The sequence below is a fragment of the Populus alba genome, chromosome 13 (genome assembly GCF_005239225.2).
Source record: "Populus alba chromosome 13, ASM523922v2, whole genome shotgun sequence".
Taxonomy (NCBI): domain Eukaryota; kingdom Viridiplantae; phylum Streptophyta; class Magnoliopsida; order Malpighiales; family Salicaceae; genus Populus; species Populus alba.
In genome coordinates, this window is record NC_133296.1 from 1,109,145 (window position 1) to 1,136,906 (window position 27,762).

The 27,762-nt window shown below is 35.6% G+C and overlaps 4 protein-coding genes across 4 annotated transcripts; all 4 read right to left on the reverse strand.

The window, feature by feature from the left end:
* Positions 1–599: 599 nt before the first annotated feature.
* On the reverse strand, positions 600–3,611 carry LOC118060761 (autophagy-related protein 18a). Its single transcript, XM_035074021.2, has 4 exons — positions 2,823–3,611; positions 1,993–2,200; positions 1,530–1,656; positions 600–810 (listed from the first exon to the last, which is right to left on the reverse strand). The coding sequence occupies exons 1-4, from the start codon at positions 3,543–3,545 to the stop codon at positions 723–725; spliced, it is 1,146 nt and encodes a 381-aa protein (XP_034929912.1). The 5' UTR covers positions 3,546–3,611; the 3' UTR covers positions 600–722.
* A 7,790-nt stretch (positions 3,612–11,401) lies between these two features.
* LOC118060762 (protein SRC2 homolog) lies at positions 11,402–12,519 on the reverse strand. The gene has a single exon (XM_035074023.2). It carries the CDS (start codon positions 12,410–12,412, stop codon positions 11,543–11,545), a length of 870 nt encoding a protein of 289 aa, XP_034929914.1. The 5' UTR covers positions 12,413–12,519; the 3' UTR covers positions 11,402–11,542.
* A 1,332-nt stretch (positions 12,520–13,851) lies between these two features.
* On the reverse strand, positions 13,852–18,896 carry LOC118060763 (PWWP domain-containing protein 1-like). Its single transcript, XM_073404045.1, is given in 3 exon segments — positions 13,852–15,316; positions 15,319–16,593; positions 17,747–18,896. Coding segments are annotated over 3 exon segments (3,300 nt in total). The 5' UTR covers positions 18,717–18,896; the 3' UTR covers positions 13,852–14,261.
* Positions 18,897–20,054: 1,158 nt separating this feature from the next.
* On the reverse strand, positions 20,055–27,746 carry LOC118060764 (acyl-CoA-binding domain-containing protein 4). Its single transcript, XM_035074024.2, has 18 exons — positions 27,415–27,746; positions 26,909–26,979; positions 26,267–26,330; positions 26,101–26,181; positions 24,929–25,123; positions 24,740–24,817; positions 24,348–24,458; positions 24,134–24,200; positions 23,992–24,053; positions 23,643–23,782; positions 23,155–23,281; positions 22,960–23,074; positions 22,547–22,635; positions 21,885–21,968; positions 21,613–21,801; positions 21,353–21,502; positions 21,136–21,195; positions 20,055–20,577 (listed from the first exon to the last, which is right to left on the reverse strand). The coding sequence occupies exons 1-18, from the start codon at positions 27,571–27,573 to the stop codon at positions 20,392–20,394; spliced, it is 2,028 nt and encodes a 675-aa protein (XP_034929915.1). The 5' UTR covers positions 27,574–27,746; the 3' UTR covers positions 20,055–20,391.
* Between the last annotated feature and the right edge of the window lie 16 nt (positions 27,747–27,762).

Consider the following 27,762-nt stretch of genomic DNA (forward strand, 5'->3'; position numbering starts at 1 on the left):
GCTAAATCCAAATAGCCTATAGAGCTCATATTTCCAAAAAAAGAAGGAATAGAGCCTCTTAATCCATTTTCAGCCATCGAAAACTCCCTTACAATTGAAAAGATCAGAGATGTATTATTCTTCGGACTTTGACTGTGGATGTTGTTCTTCGATGTGTCTACTGTCGAAAAGGTTGAGGTTATGACAACATTGGAGGACTGATTAAGGACTCGTCTCTAAGGTTACAGTGTAGTTGTTTCTATCATGTATTGTTTTCTTAATAATCAAGATCGGAACATTCCCCGGGAAGATGACGCAGAGATCCCCAAGCCCAACAAGTGGTTCAAGAAGAGAGTAACCATTTACAATCACCAGATGATTGCTACTCGAGTCATCACCGAACTTTCCAGTGGCCCAGAAACCCAACATCAAAGTACAAAACCATTCTAACCTTCATTGACTTGCCGATTGAACACTCAAGAAATGTTCCTGTCCTTTTTCATCATGTTCATGTTCATGTCGCGGTCGAGGTTATTGTTAGCATGAATGTACAGGGTACCAATATTAACAAACAGCATGATTTTTACAGACAGCCGAATGCAATGGGATAAACATCTGGCTGAAATAAAGTACTCGTGTTAATATGTAGGAACTAATTCCAGTCTCCTGAGCAAGTAATAATATTAACAATATTTACCACACAAAACTGAAAATAATCTATTTACATTGGATTCGGAGAAGTATCAGAAATTCTCCGCGTTTAGGAAATTGTGATATTCAAGCTGGATCATCTCCCCACCAGCCACTGGGTCAAACTCACATCTATAGAAGCTGCAAAACCACCCAATAAACAAATCCATTAAGATTCTCCATGATCATTAGAATAATGGGCATATGGTAAGTGGTTTATATGATTGCCAAGGATAATTTATCATTAACTCCTGAATTCATCAACTAATTTGCAGAGTCCAAGTTTGATGGGAATCCAAACCCAACACTGAGAAAAAAACAGCTCAACTTGTATGAAGGGCTCCCATGGAGACGTAGTCTTGAATTCATCAACTAATTTGCAGAGTCCAAGTTTGGCGGGAATCCAAACCCAACACCGAGAAAAAACAGCTCAACTTGTTATGCATATGGAATGACAATGATATCAGCAACACTTCTGCTTCTAAGAGATTGTTCATCTACTGCTCAGCGTAGCAAAAAACAATAATGGTTTTTACTAGAAGCAGGGATCAGACAAATCCAAAGCATTTTCCCATGGAAGACAAGGAGCCACTAAACGAGGCAAAAGAACTAAGCATAATGAGAATGAACATAACTGCAGTCTTATGATTTTTGTGATTTTTCCAAAGACAGTTTCCCTATCGGCCTTAGGAATAGCCTACTAGCACACCTTGGTGGCCCAGGGAATCATGCAAGTGCTGGGAAGAAAACATGCCAGAGGCTAACTCATCATGCATTAGGGATTTGATTCAATTGCCTCAACCCATAACGTAACAATATGACAAGTAAAAAACAACCAGCATGATCTGACTTTTCATTACCTTCCATCCATGCCGATGATGACAATAGTGTTCTTCTGCTGGCCAAACCCAACAAAGTACTGCAAACCTTCAGGTAATCGAAACTGGGCTACTGACCACTCTGAGCTGAAATACTTTGGCAATACACCTGCAATAATGAGAGAACCCCAAGATAAGATCCACTTTAAAGCAGTGAACTCCTAAAGCGGCATCATCTAGCAGGCTTGTACACTAACTAATGACAATCAGTTCTTTGACCTATGCAAGCCAATGAACTAGAGTTGGAACTTAGAAGTCATATCTTAACCTATGCAAGATTATAAACTTATTTTCAACATGCTCAGCTACTAAATATTAAAATTTACCGGATCCTATAGCCTCCAATAACTGCTAACAGTAACTCCTCGAGATTTCATTGAGGCAACAAACTAGCATAGTAGTATTTATAGTTCAAGGACTAAGTGACAACAAGTAGGGAAATTACCTTTGAATATGCACAGAGATGAAAGTCTAGAATGAATTGGTTCAGATGCAATGTGAGATCTGTCATTTGTCAGTGAGGCCAAGGACCCTGAATCAACCTTGAGACTAAAGATATGTACAGTTCCCTTATCGCTTGAGACAGCTAGGAACTGAGCATTGGATGAGAATACTAGGCTGTAGATATCTGCTCTATCTGCACCTCTCCTAACCTAGCATGGGACACAAGAAATCATTCAACATCAGCAAATAGCATTAACAAACCACAGACAGGAAATTAAGTGTTTCTAGCTACACGAAAACATGCTTAACCAAAGAAAATTGAAAATTGCACACAAAATGCTCATTATGCATCCAAAAAGAAACAAACTTGAAATTTGATGTCATAAAGCAGTTAAACTTAAAGATCCTTGTGTCTTTTTTCTTTAAACCTCAAGATGTTATTACGCTCTTTGCTTAAAAACCCTGTTATCAATCTCTTCACAATCCTTCAATTTACACACGACAGCGCCTTTCCTTATAAAAGAGAAGAGCTAAATCTTTCAATCGACAGGAGTGCTTGCATGAACAGACACTCACTTGTCCAACAAGATCAATTTGGCTATAACATATCCATTAACAAAAACACTTAGAAAATCACCTTGCTAAACGGACACATGCCCGCACACAAAAAGTCAAATCCTTTCCTGCTTCCAATCACATTAACTTAACTCAACAAAGTTTTAACACCAATTAGGATCATAACAGGCTCCAAAAAACACCAGAATCACCACACATTAAGATTTACAGAATAAAAAACTAGGATCACGCTAACCAGCTTACTGATTACCATACCTCTTGTAACAAAGTCCCGTCCAAAGTATTAAATACTCTAATCAAAGTCCCTTTAGAGCTCGCGGTCGCTAACCTCCCCCCATCTTGAGTTAAACTCATGCAAACAACTCTTGAATCATGAGCCATAACAAGCTTACTCTTCTTCGACCCAAAATTCTCCACCCTAATTTGACCCTTTTGCAACCCTAGACTAACCAAAACCATTGGCGAAGAATTCTGCGAAATCTCACACAACCCATTAGGGTTCAAGACCGTCTCTATTTGAAGCAATAACTTTAAGTCCAAGAAATTATAAACAAATATCTTTTGGTTCAATACAACTACGATCATATCGCGGCGAAGTTTTACGTTTCTGACCTCTGACCTGAATGATAATTCTCCTATACACCGGGAAACATGGTCGTCCCAAATCATCACTTTGTTTCTGGGGTAAATCGGGTCGGGTCCGCCACCAACTAGGCAGAAGAGGTTGCAGCGGTAAAGCATGGCGACCAATCCGATGCCGCCGTGTGTGTCTAATTCGCGGCGGAACGAGGGTTTGAATGGGTCCGTGTCAAAGACCCGGAACCCGTTTTGGAGTCCAACTGAGAAGCAGGTGTGGTTTTGGTTAAAGGACAGGTGATAGATTGGAGGGGTTGCTACTTGGTTTGGGTTGTTGGTTGTGGTGGTGGTGGTTGTGGTGTGGTTATCGGGTCCGGAATCGGATTCGGTTCGGGTCGCCATGAGAGAGGAGGGGTTGAGGTTTGGAGTAGAACTTGCGAGAGAGAGGAGTGTTGGGAGGAGATAGTTTTTGGTTGGGTTTATACTTTATATAGTTGATGATGACACTGGGCATGTGGATTTGTGTGAGAGTTAGGGTCCCACTAGGATGGTAAAGTATAAAATAGTCCTTTACAATTAATATAAAGTACACTTGCATTCTTTTACTTTTGAAAATATAAAAATATATATAAAAGTAAATGCGGAAGTTGCCAAGTAAAAATTGGAGATGTTAATTTACTCACTATTTAATCTCACAGTATTATTTTGGAGTTTTTATTTATAAAAAAAAATATTATCAGACCATTATTTTTTTTTATATAGTTTGTAATCAACTATGCTATATTACATCGAGAATTTTAGAAAAGATTATATATTTAATAACTAATAAAATTTAAATATTAAGCATAAAAATGTAGCCTTTGAATCCTAAATTATTTTTTATGCTTTAAGTCAAGTCCTTAAGATCAATGAATAAAAAATAGGAGTTTGAATTAAAGAAAAATCAAATATTATTTTGAACGAGAATTGAGATGGATGAAATTTGAATGTATAGTAGAATGGGGACTAATGGGTTATTATATTAAAGAAGAATGGCTTTTTGTTTTTTATTTGAAAAATGGATCATAGGGATCATGACCCTTTCGCTTCTGCCGTGTCCTTCATCCATCTTTGCCCGTGAAATGGCTTCCTTTATGGTTTTTTCTTTTAATTATGTTTTCAGTTTATTTTAATGTTTTGATTTAAATAATAAATTTTAAAAATAAAAAATAATAGTATTTAGATATATTTTTTTAAAAAATAATTTTAAAAAATAACTGCTATTATAATACCTAACACTTTTATAAATATATATTTTGTGATGTAGGGTGTTTTTATAAAAATATTTTTTTAAAATGAAAATATATCAAGATGGTTTTTTATATTATTTTAATTTTTAATATTATTATGTTAAAATTATTAACAAATACTTAAAAGCATACATTTTTCATCCAAAAATCATTTTTTTCAAAAAACAATTGACATTTATTTTCGAGGAGAGACTTTGAAGGCAAGCCCCTCCTAAACGAATAATTTTAGTAGGAGAAAGAAAAAGGAGATTCTTCCTTTACAAGGTAATAAAATGTAGTGGACAAGAACCATATTATTTCGAGTCTTGCTCAAATTTGAATTTTTTTTTTGTTAAAATTGAGTTCGATTTATATTTTTTGGATCGTTTTGATGTGCTGATATCAAAAATAATTTTTAAAAAATAAAAAAATATCATTGGCATGTATTTCGATACGAAAAGTTATTTAAAAAACAACCGCTACCCCACTATCAAACACGCTTTTTAACTTGGTTATTGTTTGATTCCTTCCATACAAATCATGCCATTGGCTGGTAAGTCTTGTCACGTCATCATGTTTACAGGTTTCAACACAGTGGAGTATACTCCTCGTCCATCGCCTCCTTCTATTCATTTTCTAGCAATTTCTTAAGTTCAACCGCTTCATCTAGCACTTTTGCCAACGGTTATCAAACCATATCAATTTTCAACTCGATAATAACTCGAGTCACGTGTTAAAATCTAAAATGAATTGTCAGTTAAAATTTAGATTAATTTTTAATTTAATATTGTTTTAATTAAACTAAATTAATTGTAATTAACTCATTCAAATCATGATTCTAACAAAATCATTATCTGAGTCGAGTCTAATTCCCGTGTTTTGCGGGGTTTTTTCTAGTTAACGGAAATTTACATGTACCTACCTTTTGGTAAAGTGTCGAAATCGAAGAGGAAAGCAACAAAAGAGTTGTATTTTAGTATGACTTGAGAAGCTTCGAGGAATCAGCATGGCTCATAATGACACTTGGGCACATGACAGTGAAGCTCCTGGGAAATTTACTATCAGATCACACAACAGCAGATTAGAAGTCTTGGAAGATAGATATCCTTTTGCCGTTTCATATCATGGCTAGATTTTAAAATCTCACTATCTGTTCCCATGCAAGATATTTTTGAAGTGTTTTGTTTTTTAAATATATTAAAATATTTTTTTAGATTTTTTTTAAATTCTTGACACATGAATGTCAAAATCACTGATAAAACATTAAAAAAAATTAATTTAATATTTTTTTCAAGCCAAAGCAATTTTAAAAACCATACAAAAACAAAGCTGTAGCAATTTTAAACAGTTCTTAGCCATGCCCCTAAAACACATATCCCATATGATTAATAACAGAGTAAATTATATTAATACACAATTGAAAAAAACACTCTACAGGTGCATTAAACATATCCTCCATAAAAATATGTTCAATAGAGTCCAATCATTGTTACAGGTTTAACCATACAAGATCAATATCCATGTATGGCGGTGCTGACGGTGGCGGTCGATAATAAGCTGGATTACACGGTGGTGACTTAGGTGCACTTAGTCCAAGACATTCTCCATGGTGCTGTCTTGACTAAGTCCTGATGAGATTCTCGTCATCCCCAACATTATGCCTGAAAACCAAGCAACCTCGTTGCTTTCCTGATGGAGTCACTACTTGATAAAGACCCTCTTTTGTTTGCTTGTCCTTTGTCCAGTTATCCAAAAGGGACATGATAATATTGGGGTGCACCAGATTTGAAACACAACAGTCAGATGATTTTGTTGTAACATGGAACCTTCTAGGTAAGATATTCTCATCGGATAATACCAAATTGGGTTGTTTCCTTTGTACGCAGGCCGTTGTTTCTTGCCTAGAGATCAAAGAATCACCCACGATGGAGACCACAGCACGGGTTTTTGGAGAAACAATTTGACAGTTCAAGGCCTTCCAAGCATGTCACTAGCTACATTAATGTCAAGAGTTCTGCAATCCATCGCTGTGACTTTTGAAGGAAAAGAAGGTGGTCTAGAAAGTTTTTTGGAGCTATTTGACGGGAGAAATTTGGTTTTGCGTGCCCAAAAGAATTAAGGTTTTGAGTGCTATGTGATGATATGAAAATGAAAGAGGAATCCTCGTAATGCCAGAATCTATGTCCAAGTAGAGAACAAAATTAAGCTGATATTGATCAAAGAGTAGCCTAGGGTTTCATATTATTCAAAACTAAAACATATATAGACTTGGAGAGGAGTTTTTGTTCGTCAATAAATAAACAATATATACTATATATATATAGCACTAAAGTATCACATTCCATAATTGAGTGAACCTAATTAATCAATAATTCAATATATTGATTATGAAAATTAAAACATTCATTTTCATCAATTAACCTTTGCTTTAATTATAGCATATGTTAGAAAAACTCTTCTTATAATTGGTAGAAATAACCCCATGCTTAACAATTGAAATTTAATTAAATATATTACATTTATTTTTTTTCAAAAGCGATGTCATCACATAAAAAAACACCAACCTAAATATTTTATCGTTTTTGTTGGGAAATATGTTAGGTGAAAGAGCTGTATTTTTACAAATTGATAATTTATATTAATTATTTGGAGAAAAAAAAAATTCGACTTCATGCACATTCTCAACACTAAATGAAAGTGAAAAAATTACCAAAATAGAGGAAACATAAACTTCCAATGAATTAATAATGTATTAGACAATTACAAAAAAATCGCTAAAGAAAAAAATATTTATTTTGGCATATAGCAAATGTGATAATATATATATATATCCAATATAACACTATATTACCCAAGCTCAAGAACTCAAGTGTTCCTTCAATAATATCTCAGTGGGGATGCCCTTCGATTTTTATTCGATTTCATATCGGGATTAATTATTTTTTCATGTAAAAAATAATATTTAGGTGCTAAAATAAGATAAAAATATTATTCAGTGATGAGAAACTATAATTCCTAGTAATTAAATTAAGTTAACATAGGAAAGATCTTGGATTAATTTTTAAACCGGGTTTAATAACTACTAGAAAATACAATTGTTATGCTCTTTGGTCCAACATTAGCATGTGATTATATGCATACATACTTCAATAGCAAATCATTCTTGTTCGTTAAGAAAATGGGCTTTCAACTGGTTGAATTTGGGCTTTTAATTGCGGCTTCCAACACGAATAATCTGAAGGGAAATGCTTTGATTTGATTGCCTCTTGGCCCAGTTCTTCCTCTTTACTATATAGCTCTATCCGTGTACGAGAATTGAGAGAGAAGGGCATATAAGTAAATGAAACAAAGGGGAATCCACTTGAAGGGGTCCAGAGAAGCAGCTCTATGCTTTCGGCAATTTCATGGCATCAACTTTAATAGTTCACTGCAACCACACAAGGTGCTTGAAGTGTTGATTGATTGTGAACATATTAAAGCCTTTTGAAATAAGAAATAAATTAATTTTAGTTTTATTTCATTTTTCACAAAATATTAATTAATGCAGATAAATTAATAGTTTTATTTTCCTGTAAACGTTTCAAATATTACTTCATCCTGACCTTGCTGCTATAACATTACTTGAAAATTGAAATAGAACTAACCAGTACAGGGTGGGCTTGTTCATTGTATTTTATTTTTTATCAGCTAAAATGTCCTGAAATACTTTTTTTTTTTATAAAAAAAAACAAACTTAAGATTTTAAAAATATTTATGAGATAAGAAGGCTAGTTTTTTTTTTAAAAAAATATAAACATTTGGAAAATTCCCAAACATTGAAAGTTTTGTAAAAAAAAAAAACCAAAAAATAATAGAAAAAACTTATTTGAAAATGTTTTTAATATTTTTTTAAAAATTATAAATTTTATTAAAATATTAAACTTTAAATTATCAATAAATTTCCAAGTTTTTTTTTTTATCTTGGAAATTTTAATATTTTATTTTGATAAAAGATTTAATGCATGGCTGCGAATTTTGGAATCTTTTTATTTGCTTAAAATTTATTTGAATTTAAATATTTGAGTTGCCTTTTTATTTTATTGAGCATTTTCAAAATTTGTATTTTCCCACAAAAAATAGCTTTTCAAAATCTGCTGCTAAACATCTCGTGCAACTCAAGAGATTGAGCACCACAGAATGCAGAAACATCAAATATTTAAATTCAAAAGAAATAGTGGTGAAAGAGGAAACTGAAGGACAAAAACGATTCATATTCTCCTGTGTTCATGAGCCTAAACCCTCTACTCGTGGAATCATGCCCTTTCATTTCCATCTTCGGAGGTGGTGGTCATAAATAAATGCCCAAAAATGAAAATCTTTTCGCACGCAGTCATATTCACACCAAAGCTGGAAAATTGTACTAACAGAGAAGACTTGGAGGCCAGCCATGGATACTGGGAGGACGACCTTAAATTCCACTGTACAAAAGTTGTTCGAGGAGATGGTATGTATTGTTTCCCGGCCAAGGCTTATTTTCTTACCAATGCAGTTGTTTGTATGTCAACTCAAGTCTATGAAGTGATCACTTCTTTAATGCTGTCGTTTTTTACTCAGTTGTACGGTGATGGATGATAAATAAGGACATTAATCCAATAATATTAGTAAGATTTCAGTATATGATTTATATTATTTTTTAATATATTTTTTTAAATGAAAGCCTTTTAGTCTTAAAATTTACATAGATCCACATTATCTTGTACTTAATTTTTATCAAATAAATAAAAATAATAAATTCGAACTCGTGACCGCTTGATCATTAAGGTTTGATATCATGTCAAAAAACCATCTTCAACCCAATAGTTTAAACTGTTAGATAAATTTTCAAGATATAATTTATATTATTCTCTTACAATACTGAATGACTTCTTCTTCAGAGATGGCGTCCAGCTCAAGCTCTATAAATACACGCAAGACTTGAGACTTGCAGTCTGTGACCTGTGGATCTGCTTGGAGCTAGTGATTTTTAGTGAAGTTCTGCAAGTTTTGAAACAAAATATATAAACCTAGAGTAGTTATCCATCGATCCTAGTTTGCTAAATGATAAGCACATGCCTTCAGATTCTTGGCAGTAACGTCGTGTAGACCTCAAACATCGGGTCATTAATTCTCTTTGAATCTTTTGAATCAAACTCATGATTTGTTATACGTTTGTTCGACTCTTTTCCTGTGAGCTATCAAATGATCCAAAACATGAAGTCTTCGGTCATATAAATCCACTAACTCTACTAGCATGGACGATTGATAATCTAAACTATCTTCATGCTACACTATGCAGCTATTCATAGTGATTATAAGCTTTATCGGCAATATAACGTCATGATCATATATTAGAAAAACTAAATAGTGAGATTTCTAAAACAGTTTTTTTTTTTTTTTTGTCAAGATTCAGACCAAATTATTAATGTTAAGGATTAAAGCCTTTTTGGTCATTGGATTGAGTATAATATATAAGGAGTAGAATGGACTGTTATGAATCCATGCTCCTGTGCGAACTCCTTCATTTTTTTCCTGGTGAAAACATATTCTTGATCATTAATGATTATTTTTAGGATTTTAAATTTGTGGATAATTAGTTTTTTTAACAATCTTGATCATTGTTTTTTGTTTTTATCAATCGATAAGAGATAAATTGTACATATTTTTTTTTATCAATAATGCTAATTTTTAGGATTTTAAATTTGTGGATAATTGATTTTTTAAAGAACTTGATCATTTTTTTTTTTATTATTGATCAATTGAGAAGAAATAAATTGTATCTACTTTATAAACTAATTTATTACAAACAAAGAAGTAGTTATGCACTTTTGACCACGGATAGTGTATCTTACAAATAATATTTATCATTTAATCCCTAAAGACTATGATTTGACTATTATATTATATTACGCTCATTTGAAAGTTACATTCTAATTAACCAATAAAAAGCATGATTCATGATCAGTCATCTTATCTTCATGAGTACAATTATTAGATCTGGAATTAATTTTTATGAATTATTTATTTATTTATTAAAATAATATTATTTTAGTATTCTTTTAAAAAAAATCTTGATATTAACCTAGTACGGTTTGTATTGTATTTAACCAAATCAATCGATTTTGGCTACGTCATTGTAAGAGACTAATTCAAATTAAAATGCTCCATCCGCAGAAAAGTTGGATTTCTTGAGAGAAGAAGGCACGACTCACCAATGAGTCAACAAAGAAAAATGCTGCTCGGTGGTCCATTTTATTCCCCACTCAAGTTGAGTCATGGTGGCCAATGATTTATGCAAAGGTCAATTTGCAAGAGTTGAATTTGTGCTCAAAAGGGAATTAAAAGATGACCCACTAGCTAGTGCATTGAAATTATATAGGATAGTTGAGTTTTATTCACTTATTGGCTCTATAAAGTATGCTTTTTAAGGAATGGTGTTTTCTCGAATAAAAATAAAATAAAATTATATAGGATTCCAATATTAATTTCTTATATTTTTTCCATGTTTTTTCGTAAAGAATATATGGTGCTCATGAAATAGTACTAATAATATCTTATTCATTATTTTAAAAAGGAAAAAAAATAAATTCAAGATAAATATATAATTTTCTCTCATTTTTATATCTGTTTTTTTTTTTTTTAAAAAAAAATGGATCTAAGAACAATTTATATATATCTTATTCATAAAAAGTCGCTCCATTCCTTAATTAAACAATGTCTACTTTGACATCCCCGTTTGTGCATGATCATGAAAGCTGTATTAGCAGTTTGTCAACTTCTATATATATATATATATATCCTTGACTCCTTGTAGGTTGGTGGTGAGGACATGCTAAAAATGATTTTTAAAAAGTAAAATAATATAATTTTAATATATTTTAAAAACAATTTCTACAAATATGTTCCCAACAAAAATAAATCAATTATTTCCCCAGTTTTCTCAAAAAGAATATATTCTTAAAACAAAAGGTAAAATCCAAACAAAAATCCATCAATTTAATATAAAGAAGCTCAATTATTCATATAAAATAGTCACTCAAATCCATGGTTAATTACATACCAAAGGAAAGAAATTATCACAGTGCCACAAAAAAAAAAAAAAAAAAAAAAAAAACCCTAAAAATCAAGTCCATCAGAAAAGCCATCGTCATAGGCAGCCATTTCACCAACATCGGAAATCATATCACCAACCAGCAATCCACCAAGCAATCCAGCTCCCAATCCCAAAGCCATGTTTCCTTTACCACTTTTCTTGGGCTTCTGTGGTTGCATCACCGGTGCATACCCACCATAACCGGGTTGTGGTGGATAACCCGGATACCCATGTCCGGGTGCAGGTGGGTATCCACCATAACCATGTTGGGGTGGTGGAGGATACTGATAAGGATAAGGATATGGATAAGGAGCCGCTTGAGGCGGTGGCGCTGGGTAGGCAGAACTTGAACCAGGAGCACCCTGATATCCCGTTGCAGGGTAGGCAGTGACGGGCTCATGATATCCCTTTGCAGGAGAAGCAGCAGCAGCAACATGCTCGCCCGTCTTTTTCGCCTTCTCCGGCGCAGGAGCATTCACTTTCTCGCCAAAATTAAAGGAGAAACTCAACGTTCCTTTCATCTTCCCAGATGGGGTCTTGACAGAATAGCTCATGAGACCACCTTTTCCATCTTTTGAATCCAGTAATTCCTTGACAGGCACAGAAACCACCCCAACTTCTTTATCTCCCATCATTCGCTCAGCTAGAAGCTTGAACTTGATTTGCAAGCGATTTTGTTGAGCAGCGGCTTCGTCGATGTTGAATTTCATGGGGAAATTCCAAAGAGGGTTAGGCCCGCAATCTTTATGAACGTGGGTTTTCTGTTTCTGCTTAGACTTGTGTGGATCTCCTTTGATGGAAACAACACAATAGAGATCCATCTTGCCGAAAACGTTCACATCTTTGAGATCTTTGCCTGAGGCAACCGTGATCTCTAATGGCCTGCACTCCATAATGATGAAAGCTTTGATCAATCAAGAAAACTGTTATAAAGAGTTAGGAGAGAGAACTAAATTTTTTGAAAGAAAGATTGGCTTTTTGGGGTTTCGCTGAGAAAAACGTTGGCTATAAATAGACATACTAAAGCATAGTTTTTGTTTGATTTCAAGGAAATGGGCAGGAAAATTCGTGAGCTGACGTGGTTTTACAGTTTTAGAGTCTTTAGGAATATTAATAATACCCCACGCGTTTTCCTTTTGTTTTTAGAAAGAAAGAAAAGAAAAAGAAGGAATAGTAGTTATTTATAATAGATTGATTTTTTTTTTCTATTATAGCTTTTATTTTTACAAGAGGGATAGAGGAGATGTAGAGCTTGTTTGGTATAGTGATGCTGTGCTGAGTTTTTTTTTAGATTTTTAAATTTAATATTAAGATTATTAAAAAATATTAATTTAATTTTTTAAAAATACATATATTTAAAAAATATCTAAAAACATTTATAACATATCCACATTTAATTTGAACAACATACAACAATTGGGAATCAAATCGGATTAGATCAGAGTATCAAATTGGATTAGATCAAGTAGATTTGTTTATCCATTTGGTATTCATTAAATTTCATTTTAACAAAATCATTCCCTAACAAAATTTGATAAATTTTCATAATCGATAAAAATATTAAAATATTTTCTAACAAATTATATAGTAAAGTTTAAAACTCAAATCTACAAATTGATTTATGAAAAAAAATCCATGCATTAAATATTATTTATTATTCATTTGTATTTAAAAAAAGAATAAAAATTAAAAATATTATAATTGATTAAAAATAGTAAATAACTCTTAACAAGTATTTATAAAAAAATGCATTAGCTAAATAATGATTTGTCATCATTATTATTAGTAGTAAATCCGTGTATACAGCGTGTAATGCATGTATTATTATTAGTAGTAAATCAGTGTATACAGCGTGGAATGTATGTATTATTATTTTGGTCTCGGATAAATAAAGGAAATACGCGTAGAAGGCGTGTTTGTATTTAAATATATGAAAAGTAAACTTTTTGCCTAGCAAAACTTAATAATTATTGATATTTGCCTTCTCCTTCTCTCTGAAGGATAAAATGTCCTCATCTATATTCTTCGAGAAGGGAATGGGCTGCGAATGACGTTGACACGTGGAGCCAACCATTTCCTTGAAGCTGCACGTGCAGCGTTGCCCTCATCGATCACGTCAATTTGCCTGCTTTAAAGGATCCACAACTGAGGACATAATAGTAAATACAAGCAATGCCCATGTTAACGTTATAATCTCTTCAAGTAAAAGATTCTTGGGCGCCGCTCCCAGTCATGGTGGACCACCTACTATACATACATACATACATACATACATACATAGACGTGACGCCATTGATGGGTCTTCATGGGTTTTGCTAATCCAACAGGAAACTAGTGAAAAATATATGGTATGAGCAAATTTTCTCACCAGATGCAGATGAAGCACAAGATGGAATGGAAATGCCATGAGCAGGTATAACTGATGGAAATGGAGGAAAGAAGAGGATGGTGCTATCTTATGGGTACATTTTTGGAGTAATCCACTCCCATGCTTCATAATTTTACACCAAACTTAGTCACGATGGATTTGCTGGATTGACATTGACGCCCGGCGAGGAAGACCCCGTGTCCTTGTGTTTGTATCAGTTGTTGCTGCCTTTTCACGAGAAAAGTTTTTGCAGCCACATTGATTGTGTCCCAATCGATGCACAGTGCACACCCAAGAGCAGCCTTTGAGGAGGTGGCTGGCTTTTTTGTCCCAATCCTTCGATGAGGGTTTTGTGTATTGGCCCATATTGGTTGTCAAAGAGGGTGGTAGGGCACATAGCCTAACAAGCCTGAGACGGAGGTGACAACATCGTTGCAAGTGGTCAAAAGGCTCAGCATCTGCTGCGAAATATCTATGGTTGGTGTACTGGGTCCGGCACTTGGAGGAGGGGTGTTGAAATTGTGTGAGTTTCTGGGTGCTACTTCGGTATGATGGTGTGAATAATTAAGGGGGGCTTTTGCAAATTGAGTAGGGAGGGGAAGAATAGGCAATGGAGATGGAGGAAAAACCTTTTGAATGTTCTTACTACTAAAACCCATAGCAACAGAAGCAGTGGGTGCATCACCATCAGCAAAACTAGCATTGTTGTTGAAGTTGTTTCTATTACCAACCATCATTTGCTCTCCACTATTAGTTTCCTCCCCACCCAACATGAATTTTACACGATTTCCTCTACTACCATTACCACCAGTTACTGGTGCTGCTTCATCACCGTTTGGTCTCTTCAATATAGATTTCAGCTGTACTGTTGACTGTGAAGGAGGCTGGTGTGCAAATGCTACAGCTTGCCAATCAGCAAGAGGATCCTCAGCCTGTGCTGCATCAACAGAAGTGTCATCTCTGCTTTTGTCAGATTCAGGTGCCTCGGAAGCAGGAGCTCCTACTTCCCGAATGTTGTACCTTACATTCACATCGCCAAACAAGGATTTGTTACCAAGGGCATATTTAAGAGCTGCCTGTGCATCAAGCTTTCGACGAAACACAACACGGCATTGTGATGACTTCCAAAAGACACGGATTGCAGACTGATCTATTGACCCAAATCGAGCAAACCTTGCCTTCAACTGTGCGGCAGATGGAAGAGATGTCTCAGGAGGGAACCTCAGCACCAACATAGTGGGCTCGATAGCTCTAACTGGAGGCTCTGTTTTTTTGAAAGAATCTGGTTTGACTGACTTTCGTGGAGGTTGTGCCACTGGCTGTTTTCCTTCTGCTCGTTGCCTAGCCACTGTTTCTTTCCCTTCCGCTCCCAGGGTATCCAAAGTTCTCTGAGCCTTCTTCTCTGCAGCCATTGACTTCAACTGAATAATTTTTTTTGCCTTTTTGCTGCAATTTCTTCCTGGCGATCAGATGGCAAACGCTTCCGTCCAGCTTTTGTTGGATCAATAGGTCTGACAAGGAGTTTTGCTGGTTTTGAAGGTATCAAAGCTCTGGCGTCCTCACTGGCAGAATAGTCAGAAGCCCCAATACTGGACAAGGATTTAGTGCCAAGAACTTCAACAACCTCAGTCTCGGATGGTGGTGACAAAACCAAGCTTTTCTGGAAAACAAGGGACCGGAATCGCAAGAAGAAATGCATTGTAACTGAATGGCTATTTCTTTCTGCAACATGGAAAGGATCAAGAGCTAGAGCAAGGAAATCACTAAGTAGCTGTGGTAGCTCAAACTCAATACCATCTTTCTTTTGACTGTTAAGCTGAGAATCCTCTCCAGGAGAAAAACTGACATGGGTGGATTTTCCTAATGAGATTCTCACTTCCTCACCTTTTCCAGTGGTCAATCGCTTCTTTGGACGAGCAGGATTAGTTTCTGCTCCTATCTCTTTCTTCTTTTTCCCCCCCATAATAGACTTCTGCGAGCTGGTGTCCCCAACAGGACGTTTAATGACTTTGACCTTTTTTACTCCACTACCAGTACTTGTTCCAACTGATTGTGTGGCATTAAGTGGTGAAAGAAGTGAACCTGGCTCACCATTCTGAAGTTTACTCAATCCACTGTCTACCTCTGCTTTTGCAGAAAAGCTCAGTTCATTTTGCTGAGAAACTTGATTTGATGTTGATGATTTTGCACTCTCTTCATATGTACAATCTGACACACCCTTAAGCTGCTCCTTCCCAGGTAAGTCAGACCACCCTGTACTCATCAGACCCACAGCCACATCTGATCCTAGTTCACCTTTTATTTCTTGCATAGCACCCTTCTTATCAAGAGACACATTTGCATCTCCTGGAGCATGATCTAAGACTATCGCTGCTTTGCCAGCTCCATCTTCACTAGAATCCACATCTTCTTTGGTTATAAGCACAGACTGCTCATGTTTTGCTGAAATATGGGGGGTTGAAGCTCTTTTCTGCAACACAAAATCACCAGCTTCCACTGCTGATGAACCAGCCTCCACGTAAACTGCTAGGGATGAGGAACCTGCTTGCCTTTGGACAATTTCAAAAGCTCTCAGCTCACTTGGCTCATCTCTTCGCTTAAGGAGATAATTGCCTTTTTTTGAATGGTCCTTGACTTTTATAGGTTTTTTTGAGCTCTTCTCACCACCCGGAGCTTCAGCTATCACCAACGGACCGCTCAAAGGAGCTGGGGGAGCAGCAACAACCAAATGAGAATAGAAAGAAAACGTGTTCAAACATAGAATAAAAAATAGCCAACAGAAAGGAGAAAAAAATGAAAGGTCTATCCAGGCAAATTTATGAAACACAAACTATTAAAGGAAGAAAGTGCAGGCTCTCGCCTATGATCTGTGATAATAAAAGAACCAAATCTTATATCACATATGCAAGAGATTAGAGGTGCTAAGAATTTTTCAGATGAAAAAGCTCATCATATTCTATAAAATCTCTGAAATTACAATATATAGAATTGCTTGATGCAATGAATCTTACACGAAAAATGTACCAAGTTTCTTACATATATTTCACTTTAAATTAAAGCAGAAAGCTAATTTTTAACTTTGAAAAATTCAGGCTAGAACTCTTAAGACAACATTTATTAGACATGAAATTGGACAAATTCAATTTTGGTGTAGTATTTTATTTGGAAACCGCCCCGTGAATCATATTTCAAATTCAATACCATGCAAATACATAAAAGGGGCCAATTAGTTCTCAAAGGCAGACTAGGCACAAAGATTAGCAACCTCTATTTGGAAAAAAGATTGAACCAAATAAAAGGATGCTAGCAAATGTGCTCTGAGGCAATACACAGAAATACACACATTAAAAATTAAAATAATACATAAAATAAATGTGAATGTTTGCAATATTAACCTATTAAGAGTTTCGACAAAGTTGTGCATACATCCACAAAACTTCTGTGATGCATCGACTGCCTTACACTTTATTTATCCCTCCAACTGCATGGCGCAAGCATAAAGACACTATTCTCTAACCATTGATACTCTATCTTATATTATAAAACAGAGCAAGACCTTAACTCTTATACCTTCACTATAAATCTCAAGGGAAATGCTTGGGTTGCATTAGAGAAGTGAAAACAGTCAGTGGACAAGTAAAAACATAACGAGATAATCCAAACTACTTGTCGTTATTCAAGAAGCAATGTGATAAGGCATCTAATAGAAACAAAACGGAGTACAGGAAGAAGCATGGGCATCCAACATCATGGGGCAATAACATCAAGACACTATCTCCAATGCACAAATCAAACCTTTAAGACCTAAGCAAACCGAACATTGCAAACAAGCACAAAACATTTACCAAGAAAACAATACCTCGAGTTGGCTCTTTGGCAAGCTGATTTGGTACCTTAGCGGTATCATTAGAAGGCCGTGAACTCTGAACTGCAAATGCCTGTGCATAGGTCTCATCAAACTCTTCAAAAACAGCCTTGCGAAAAGCAAAAGCCCTCGCCTTATTCTTAATAAATTCAAAACTCTCCTGATCACATCCATGAGGCCCGACAGCCAACTGCTTCACAAAAGCAAGAGTCTCCCCCGGCTTAAACCCATCCCTTGCCTTCATAATCTGACTCGCCGAATAAACCCCTCCAGGCTCATAATCCGACACGTCCACCACATAATACCCTGGCACATTTGCAGGCCTAAAATTATACTTATTCCTACACTTACAAGCCAAGCCAAGTGCACTCCTCCTACTCGCCTCATCCGTTGCCTCCTCCACTGCCTTAATGAAAGTCCTGGAATTTGTTTGCTGCGATTTCTCTGCGAAATTCACATCAAACTGAATAAGCTCCGCCGGATCAAACCAACCATAACTACTATCCCCGAAAAAAGCAACCAACACATGACCTTCCCTCCTCGTCCGCCTTACTGACAAGGAAGCAAACGCCTCATTAAATATATGCCCCGGCCACCGCGGATGCGATTTCACTTTCCCCCAAACCATATCACCGACTTCAAAACCATAAATCAATGCCCTAGACGTACCAGCCATTGCTCCATTATCCTCATTAGCAACAAAATCATCAAATTCACTCCATAAAGATCTATAATCTCCTAACGCTAACCTATCTTGCCTCTCTTCATCTTTAACAGCAAAATCAAAACTTCTTTCACTTCTCACTTCAGAAACCCTAGATTCTTCTTCTTCTGGTTCTTCCTCTTCTTCAATCTTAGAAACCCTAGCATTGTTAGCTTCTTGTTGTTCACTCTCGATTGATGAAACCCTAGGTTCTTCTTCCTCTCCATTCGAATTTTTTGTGTGTGATTCAGCATATATCATTTGCAAGAGGTGAAATTGAAAGAGTGACCACTGGAAAGATGGAGTCTTGATTGAAGGCTAAAATAGTTATCCTTTCTATTGAGAGAGATTAGGGGTCTGTTTGGTTCGTGTAAAACTTTGGGTTTCTTTGTAGGAAGGGAGATAAGGGCGTGTTTGGATGGAGAGAAAATAAGGAGGGATTTTATAGTAATTAGGGATTTTTATCTGATGGAACGGGGCGGGGCGCGAAGAGCGGGGTTGTGGAAGGTTTTCGATGGTGCCACGTTATGAGATAGTGGAAGGGGAAATGTGGAGCCTTTTCTTAAAGTGGATTCTGACCGTTTGATGGAAATCATGATGCTATTCAATATTAGAAGAAATTTTGCCACGTCCCCATCAACATTTTTTCTTCATTAAAAGTGAATTTTGAGGAAGATATAAAAAATAAGAGAAATGTGTGGATTGGGAAACCAAGTTGATTACTTGTTTGGGAGTGATGAAACTTGTCACGACTTGTCAATCAATTTAGTGACTTTTTATTTGAATTTTTTGCATGATTGGATTGGATTTTATTTTAAACTAGATTAAAAAAAAATATTTCATTTAAAACGCTAAAAAAAAAGTTAATTTAAATCTTAGATTAGATTAGACCGGAAACAGGCGGGCATAACAATCATGATTTGATCTCCATTACTTTCTAGATTTTATTTTTAAATAAATCCAAAATGTGTGTTATGGAGTTTTTTTTATGATAATAAATAAATAAGCATAAAAAAAATGAGAAACATGTGAAATCATGTTGGTTATTATTTTTCAGAGCTAATCATTCTCCATGTAGCGTGTTGATTTCAGGACGGTTTAGTTGTTAAAAAATTAATATTTTTATATTTTATATTATTTTAATATAAAAAATATTTTAAAAAATAATTGTAATTACATTTTCAAAACCTGCTTCTTATAGCAAAAGAAAATTTCAGTGATGGTAGAAGAAAATGAATAGTTCGTACAGTTTTGGCATGCATAAATTAGCCCAAGAATTCCGAACAATCAAAAACCACACAAAAAAAAAATTAAAAATAAAATAAACTCTCACGTTACATGTGAAATCTCAAGGATAATTTTCATTAACAAGCTTCACATGAAAGATTAAAGCAAGAGCATAAGAAATGCATCTTCCGAGCATATTCTGTTAGCCCTACGGATTTGATTGGCCTTGAGAAACTCCCGTGCAAATTGCATTTGTCCTACACGCAGTTTTAATAGCATCAGCCATAATAAAAAAGAGGAAGGGCCTATTCTTCAGAGAAAAATCCATGTTCAAAATTGTAGCAGCTCACTAAAAGAGCAACAATTTCCGTAGGTAATAATAGCTCAAGTATTGAAGCTTAAAATTACTATAACAAAAGAATGTTGGCCAATTTTGTTGGCAAATAATGAATTCTATACTTTCAAGCAGTAACAATTCTTTTACTTCCAATGCAAACCCTGTAAAAATCTGAAGACATAAAAATATATAATGACCATATGAAACTACAAACTAAGGGTGTATTCCTTCAAAAACCCGGAAGGGGTTTCACGGTGACCAACAATAACTCGATATCTTTCTTCCCATTGCGAAAAGAAAATATATGATAGGTGGTGGATCAATGAGAAACAAATCTAAGCAATCGCTACTTAACGAGGGTTCGACAAAAATTTAGGCATTGTCTACTTTCTGGCCGCCAGGCGTTCCAGCAAGCCAGCCCCACACACCACCTGATCCCTGCCTATGATTTGCATCTAAGGCCTGTTCAGAGGCAGCCTTCTGTCGTTGCAGGAGTTCAAGTTCTTTTTGCAGAGTCTCCATTGTTTGAAGCTTTTGTCGTAGTTCCGCAACATCAACCTGTTAGCTCAAGGAGTGATTAGCTCGCATAAAACTATTGATATGGAGAAAGAACTGGTGCTATTTTGGGAGATTTTGCTCATTACTATACCTGTACATAGGAGGCGGGTGGAGATTTTCATTTTTTTTCTCTTTCTTTCTTTTTGCGGGGTGGGGAGAGGTGAGAGTAAAACAAGCTAGAGGCTTTCAATTAACATAAATCACCTTACTTCTTGTAGCAACGAGTTAGAATATTTTATCTGGAAATTCTTCAATCTATTTTTTTTCTACTTTAGTTGTGACAAACCAAACAGAGTTTCTTTTCCCTGATATGCAGACATAAGATCATATTATCTGTATCTTCATTTCTAGGTTGGGTTATTGAACTAGTGACAATTTATGGCTTTAACCAAAAAATAAAAATAAACTTCAAAGTAGCCAGCATGCTAATATGAGAAATCAACAGATAAGGATTGTTCTTCATGGAAGTTCCAAGCATCATCGAATAATTGCACCCGCACCCGCTCAAAACCCATGAATGGGTAAAAAGAATATTAAGAGAAAGTAACTAGGAAATACCTCTAGTTTGAAACATCTTGACTGCTCAGCAGCAAGTTGACCACGTACAGATTGGAGCTCCTAAGATGCCAATAAAACAAAATTAAGGGGAATTTGATGGAAAGAAAGGGCATCTTATGAGCTAAAAGAAATTTGACAAGTGGAAAACTACATCTTGTACAAGGTACATCAGAAGATGTGCTCAAAAGACAACTAAACCTGTATGTCAAGTGATTACCTTGTAAAGGTCGGTGTTACGAGTCTCGGCATCAGCTAACTCTTGCTTTAAATGGAGAGTCTGCAACTTCTCCTTGCTAAGTGAAGAATCCAGTTCTTCTCTCTCAGCCTTTAAAGTGGCTATAAGACTAGTTCCCTCACCTCTAGATTTCTGCATGGAATTCAAAATCTCAAGGGTGAATCCAAGACGACAATACAGCGAAAGACAGTGAATTTCTACATATTCTGTCCAGAAGGAACCCGTTTTGAAATTTTCCATACCCAGGACTCTCGGTCAATGTTATCCATAACAATTTCCCTGATTTTGCCTTCTTGCCCCACTTCCAACTCAGAGTCCACATCTCTGGTGGGGTTGGTGACATTATGGACAGCAGAAACAGTGTCTGGCACAGGGGTCTCTGTTATTTTCGATTGCAAGGTTGATTTGTGGCTTGGTTTTAGAACATTGACCTGACAACAGAACAAAATCAGAAAGGGGAAAAGGAGCAAAGGAGGGTGAACCTACAAGAAAGTAAGTTAAAATTGGTACTAACTTCATTGCTGTAATGCCCATTATATCCTCCAAAAGATACAAGAACATCTTCACCATTATAAGAGCTCAAGACTAAACTCAAACCCTGCAATAAAAGACAGTCAGGCTGATTCTACTATGAATTCCTGCAGAAAAAATCAGACAGTCAAAGAAAACCAAGACTATCTTCAACAGCATGTCACCCTCTCTGTAGTTATGATGGAATTGATAAGACCAATTCTAGGCTAACTATGAATACTTGAGAAAGAAAACAACATCAAATAATAAAAATTTACAATAATAATAGCAGCATGATAATTTCACACTTGATTACAAAGGCAGAAATAAACTCAACAGTTGAGATGCATTTAAACCACATTCCTTCCCAGTTGCCTTAATTACATCACAGCAGCGCGATATCTACAGCACTCAGGTACATATTCTTTGATTGGTCATAACAACTGAACTGTTGATAATTTATAAATGCTGCTCCTTATTAAAACTCTTTTCAGATTAAAAAAATCCAGAGCAAAAATTTTAAAATTTCAAGATGCCTGGTCAAACTTTTGCAAACCACAGATTCTGGTTGTTGCAATAAAATTTACAAAGCTCAAAGAATAGCACAACTTTCCAATAAAATTACGAGCAGCTTAATAAAGTTCACAATTATGTTAAGTATAATACCTCACTGGCAAGAGGAACACGCCCTTGAACAGAGGTTACGACAGACCAGACAAGTGTAGACATGTTCAGGACTGCAGTTTCAGAGACCCCTACACAAAGTTGACAGAAAGGAATATATGAGAAGTTTATGAAGCTGGAGAAGAATTTAAATCAAATTAAGACTCCTGCCTAATTTCTTACAATTAAAACTATTTGACTAATTGAACGGAAAAACTCATTCTTACCGGAACCAATACTTAGGTTGGTCACTTATTAAAGTCATTTTTCAATAAAATAAACAAGGAATTTCCAGGCAAAAAAATTTCCCTTTTTTCTTTCTGTTTGCAAGTTTACTTTGTTAGGTTTAATGGAAAATATAAATGGATTTTGTAGGTAATGCTAAATGCATAAGCTCCAAGTTGTAAAATATATACCAGACTTGTTGTCACCACCACCAACGATAAACCAATTCTCACCAACTGTTACACCTGCATGTCCAGCCCGGGGAGTTGGTATCTCACCCTGTTGTGTGGGTCGAGTCCATTCCATCTAAAAATCCATGAACATGGAAGATATTACTAACAGTCCTATTGTGCAAGAACAAAAAACATTGAGATTAGTTATCTTACAGTTTGCATATCAAGCACATGCAGATCATTGAAACAAGTAGCATGCGAGCCTCCACCAAAAATAAGAAGGTAACGCTCAGCATGTACTGCAGCAGCGTGATCAGATCTTGGAGAAGGAGGCACACCACTGTAAAATTGTAAAAATAAGTCAATCCTCGACCACAAATGCTCAAATCTCAAAAATTGGGTGTGAGCTAGAAACATGAGATATTGTCGTGGTCAGTAATGAAAATCATAAGTGGCTCAAAGTGGCGTTGTATCTACGGGTGCTAAAATGGAGAGAATTCAAATTTTTCATAAATAGTTCTTGATATCTTCAAAGGTAAGAAACAAACATCAAATTGCTCTAATTCCTGGCAAACTGAGAGATTGTCAATTAACAAACAGCTATTAAATCCTCCATATTCCACAACCATAAAAAATGACCAATAAGATTAAGAATAGATAAACAAAGAGGCTAGCTTCTAAATTGCAAGAATTGATCTTACACGGCATCAATTTCATCCCAGGTCATGGTTTCTAGGTCAAGAATATGCAGATCATTCAAGAGAGATCTCTTTGCATCTTGTCCACCAAAAATCACTAAGCTTGTCCCAACAAGGGTGACTGATTGACCACCACGTGAGACCTGCAATGCATAAAATATATAACAGTTTATACATTGTATAAGTAATCGATATCATTAAAGAGTCAGGATGGAACACTGTTGAGCACAAGCATTCCTTTCTTTGTGCTGGGACTCAGCAGACTCCCGCTTTGAACGTTAAATAATACAGTGATTAAGTACTTCTGTTTTGTAGGAAATGCAGTAGATGAGAGAGAGAAAAAAGTACATACCGGTGCTTTCCCATAAGTCTTTAAGGTTGACCAAGTACAAGATTGAAGATGAAATACCTTGACTGTAAAAGAAAATAAATCAACTATGAAAGCAATGTGGGTTTAAATCACAAAACCACATTAATGATAATATATTATATACTCTGGATAGTTTCAGAAGGATCCTTTGTGTGTCCAGCAACTGATAGAAGCTTATTCTCCCATGGTATCTGCAGAAACAGAATATATATTGTCCTATTCATCAAAATGTGAGGATATCCAATACCACTGCACACTTGTTTGCAGATAGATCAGCATGGATTTGCAAGAAACTTGCTTTAGAAATTGTGTGAAAGGAAATTTGGTTTTATACTAACCAAGGAATGGCCAGCACAGGGAGTTAATTTAGCTGGAGACTGTCCCTCCTGTGACTCATTCTCGACCTTAAAATTGACCTTTGACCAGGCCCAGCTTCTCAAATCCAGCACCTGCATTGTGCAACGAGTTTTGAGAAAGGATTGTAAAAAGTTACGTTAACATAGCTGATAGCCATTTTCAACGGTTATCAATTAAACGTAAAAGAAAAATACAAATATAGTATCATATAAGAGGAAAAAAAATATAGTTTAAAAAACACAGGGCCATGAAATTTGATATTTAGAATGTTCCAGAAAAAAATTGAATTCCATGTACACAGAAACAATAAATATTTGCGGGATTAGTTCAGTTCCATTTTCCAAAATAACATTCCCATCTATGGTTTGCTTACATGAAGATCATTGAGATAGCGGCCATTGTGATTTCCCCCATATACATACATCTTATCTTGAACAATTGCTGCTCCATGCTGAAAAATAAGAAAGATTTCATTCAGAAAATGATAGGAAAGCAGTGAAATAAGAAGAAACAAAAGATAAAAAGGAATGAGTGCAACTGAAATTTTAAAAGGTAGTTGTACCTCATATCGGGCTTTTGGGGGTTGGCCAGTTATTGAAGGTGCAATCCATTGATCATAGACAGCAACTGTACCAACATCTTCTGAGACAACATCTTTATCCTGTGTTTCTACAAGAGTCCCATTCTCAGTAGAAATGGTCTTTGTCTCTGGGAAAGAGTTCCCATTCTTGATTATAGGCTCATTTTTTGAGTAATGCTACAGCAAGCAATATTTAGTGAGTACAAGATTTGGGGAGAAGAAATTAATGAGAAAAAATGCTGAACCAGGGGACAATTATCACATTCAAGGCCATGATGAGCATTGTCTCCTTCATTTCTTTCTCTCTCCCATTTTGGATTTAAAGTAGAATTGAGGAAAAAGAAAGTTTCCTGAACAAACAAATGCAACTCACTAGAAACTATCAGACATACACATACAAGCAAGAGATGCATGAAAAAGCCTCCGCCTACGAACAAGACATAAGTGTACACTTTCATTGGATCTGTTCAAGTAAAAGTGTACTTAAGTGAGTGCAGAGGTGGAATTAGTTATGCAATTTGAAAGTTGTTGAGTGGAGGTGCTTGTGGTACATGATGACATTGAGGTAGCGGAGCAGCAGCAGTAGATTATGGTGCACGATGGCTTGGATAGAGGCAGGTGGTGGTACATAATGACAGCAGCTGCAATGATGCTTCAGATGGCTAGTTGGTTGTTACATCAACATTTTCCTTTCAAATAACCAATGTTTTTAGGGTGTTCAAAATTCCACTTATTTTATCCTTTGCTTCATTTCTGTTTCCTTAAAGAATCATTGATAACGCATTCAAGGGACACAAATTAATTGCCAAGCAATACTTTATCATGCTAAACTTGAATTCGGAAACCTTAAATAGATCACCACTAAAGTCCTAAAAGGTGTCACTTATGTCATGTGACACTGGTATCGTATGCGAATTCCACAGAAATAATTCACCTTGTGCAGCAAAGGCCATGCACACACCAAACTAAACAACAGATCCTTTGGGACTATTAACAAAGACATTAGTTCAGATATATACTTTGATATTATGTTAACCAGCAAAAAACATCAATGTAACTAAAAACATATAGAAATAATTCATTGTTCAAAGATAAAATATGCAGCATGGAAGAAATGAAAATAAACTCCACCCTATAATTCTTAATGGACTCACATTCACTTGTGTGTCTACAACAGACTCTGAGATTTCTGAAATAGAGTTAGATGCTCGATAGTACCAACTTGGATCATCTTCCTGCCAAGAGAATAAAAAATAATAATAATTAACTCAACTTCAAAACCATTCATGAGACATGAACCTCAAATCCCATTGCAATTACCTCCAATATTTTCACGAAGAGACGCATTGCTTCTGTAGAGGCCATATTTCCAAGCCCCTGCCAGCTGCACAAAAAAAAAATTAGAAGAGTGGTTCCATCCATTCATTTAAACAGATTTATTATAATAAAAAGAGAATACATAACTAGCAACTGAGTAATAAAATGAAGACAGTGCACTATCTATATCATCCAACAGCATTGCTTCTGGGATTCTGGAAGCTTCTTGCTTGAAACCAGAAACCGATCTATAAACATATACAGACATGTATACACAAAACAAAACAAAGCAAAACAATATTGCTCTACATGTTTGTATACACATATATAAAGCAATATTAGCATCCTATAGGAATTCAGGAAATGAACACTATCCTCCTCATTATGCAATAAACCAAAATCGTTCCTCTACATTCCACCTAAGTTCTAAATCTATCCTGATATCCACCAACACAGTCAGATTCTCCGTGTTACAAGTTGCTTTATCCTAACAAGTTTCATTCCCAATTTCTTCACATCATTTGCTCCAAGTTCACAAAACTTCATATTTCATCAATGATGCACCTAGGCTGGATTAAATACATAGACAATCACATGAGAGAAGGATCGAAAAGAAAAGGTAAGGACGATGATAACCAAACAAACCTTTTCCATTTGCTTTGTTCTACAGCCTTCCAACTGCTAGGTTTCGGCACATTACACGGTCCAACTGTCGCCTGCAATCACATTCCAAAGAAAAACAAATTCACTAACATATTTACACTGTCTCGATCCGCTTGACAGTCATAGTCATCGTAAGAAAAATTGCAGTACAAAATTAGCATGGAAAAAATACAGTATCGACTTAAATCACCTTCAATAATTTCAAACTCACACTAGATCCACCAAAATTACACACACAAAACGCACAACATCTCCAAAGACAGAAAAATTAGCACTAGAAAACTCATAAATCGCATAAAAACAAGTCAAGCACGCGAATTATAATGCAAAATTGAGCTTAACAATTAATAAAAATAATAGAAAATGAAATTCAAATTGGCGCCAGAACAATGCAGCCACGAATCAGAGAGAATAATATGGTGAATTCAATTCAATTAGAAAGAAAGGCATTGGATCGGGGAATGGAAATGGAGAATTGGAGAGGGAACCTGTTGGTAGAGAGCGTAGAGGAGCAAAGCGGTGTCGTTTTGGAATTTAGAAGAGACGGTACTGGTGGAATTGTGAGATCCATCAAATCCAGCGTATGCTGCAGCTGCATAGAATCGCTCGGGGTATGCGGGGCCAGAGCTTGCCCTCGCCATCGCCATTTCTTACGATAATTACTCTCTGCGTGTGTGTGTTGTTGTAAAATTTGAATTTATTTTGAGTGAGATTGGAAGGGAATGAATGAATGAATGAGAGAAATATTAAGAAAGGAGGAAAAAAAAATGTTTGGGATCGGTTATGGAGAGGGAGTGCTTGCAGTGTAATAGGCATGTGTGGTGGGGTTTTCTGTA

Coding starts and splice junctions, on each gene's coding strand:
- LOC118060761 (XM_035074021.2), bottom strand. CDS start 3,545: ATGGCGACCCGAACCGAATCCGATTCCGGACCCGATAACCACACCACA. Junction 2,201..2,822: donor ACGGGACTTTGTTACAAGAG/GTATGGTAATCA, acceptor GTCCCATGCTAG/GTTAGGAGAGGTGCAGATAG. Junction 811..1,529: donor ATCATCGGCATGGATGGAAG/GTAATGAAAAGT, acceptor GTGGTTTTGCAG/CTTCTATAGATGTGAGTTTG.
- LOC118060762 (XM_035074023.2), bottom strand. CDS start 12,412: ATGGAGTGCAGGCCATTAGAGATCACGGTTGCCTCAGGCAAAGATCTC.
- LOC118060764 (XM_035074024.2), bottom strand. CDS start 27,573: ATGGCGATGGCGAGGGCAAGCTCTGGCCCCGCATACCCCGAGCGATTC. Junction 26,182..26,266: donor TCTTCGTGAAAATATTGGAG/GTAATTGCAATG, acceptor TTCTCTTGGCAG/GAAGATGATCCAAGTTGGTA. Junction 20,578..21,135: donor CAAGATGTTTCAAACTAGAG/GTATTTCCTAGT, acceptor TTGAGCTAACAG/GTTGATGTTGCGGAACTACG.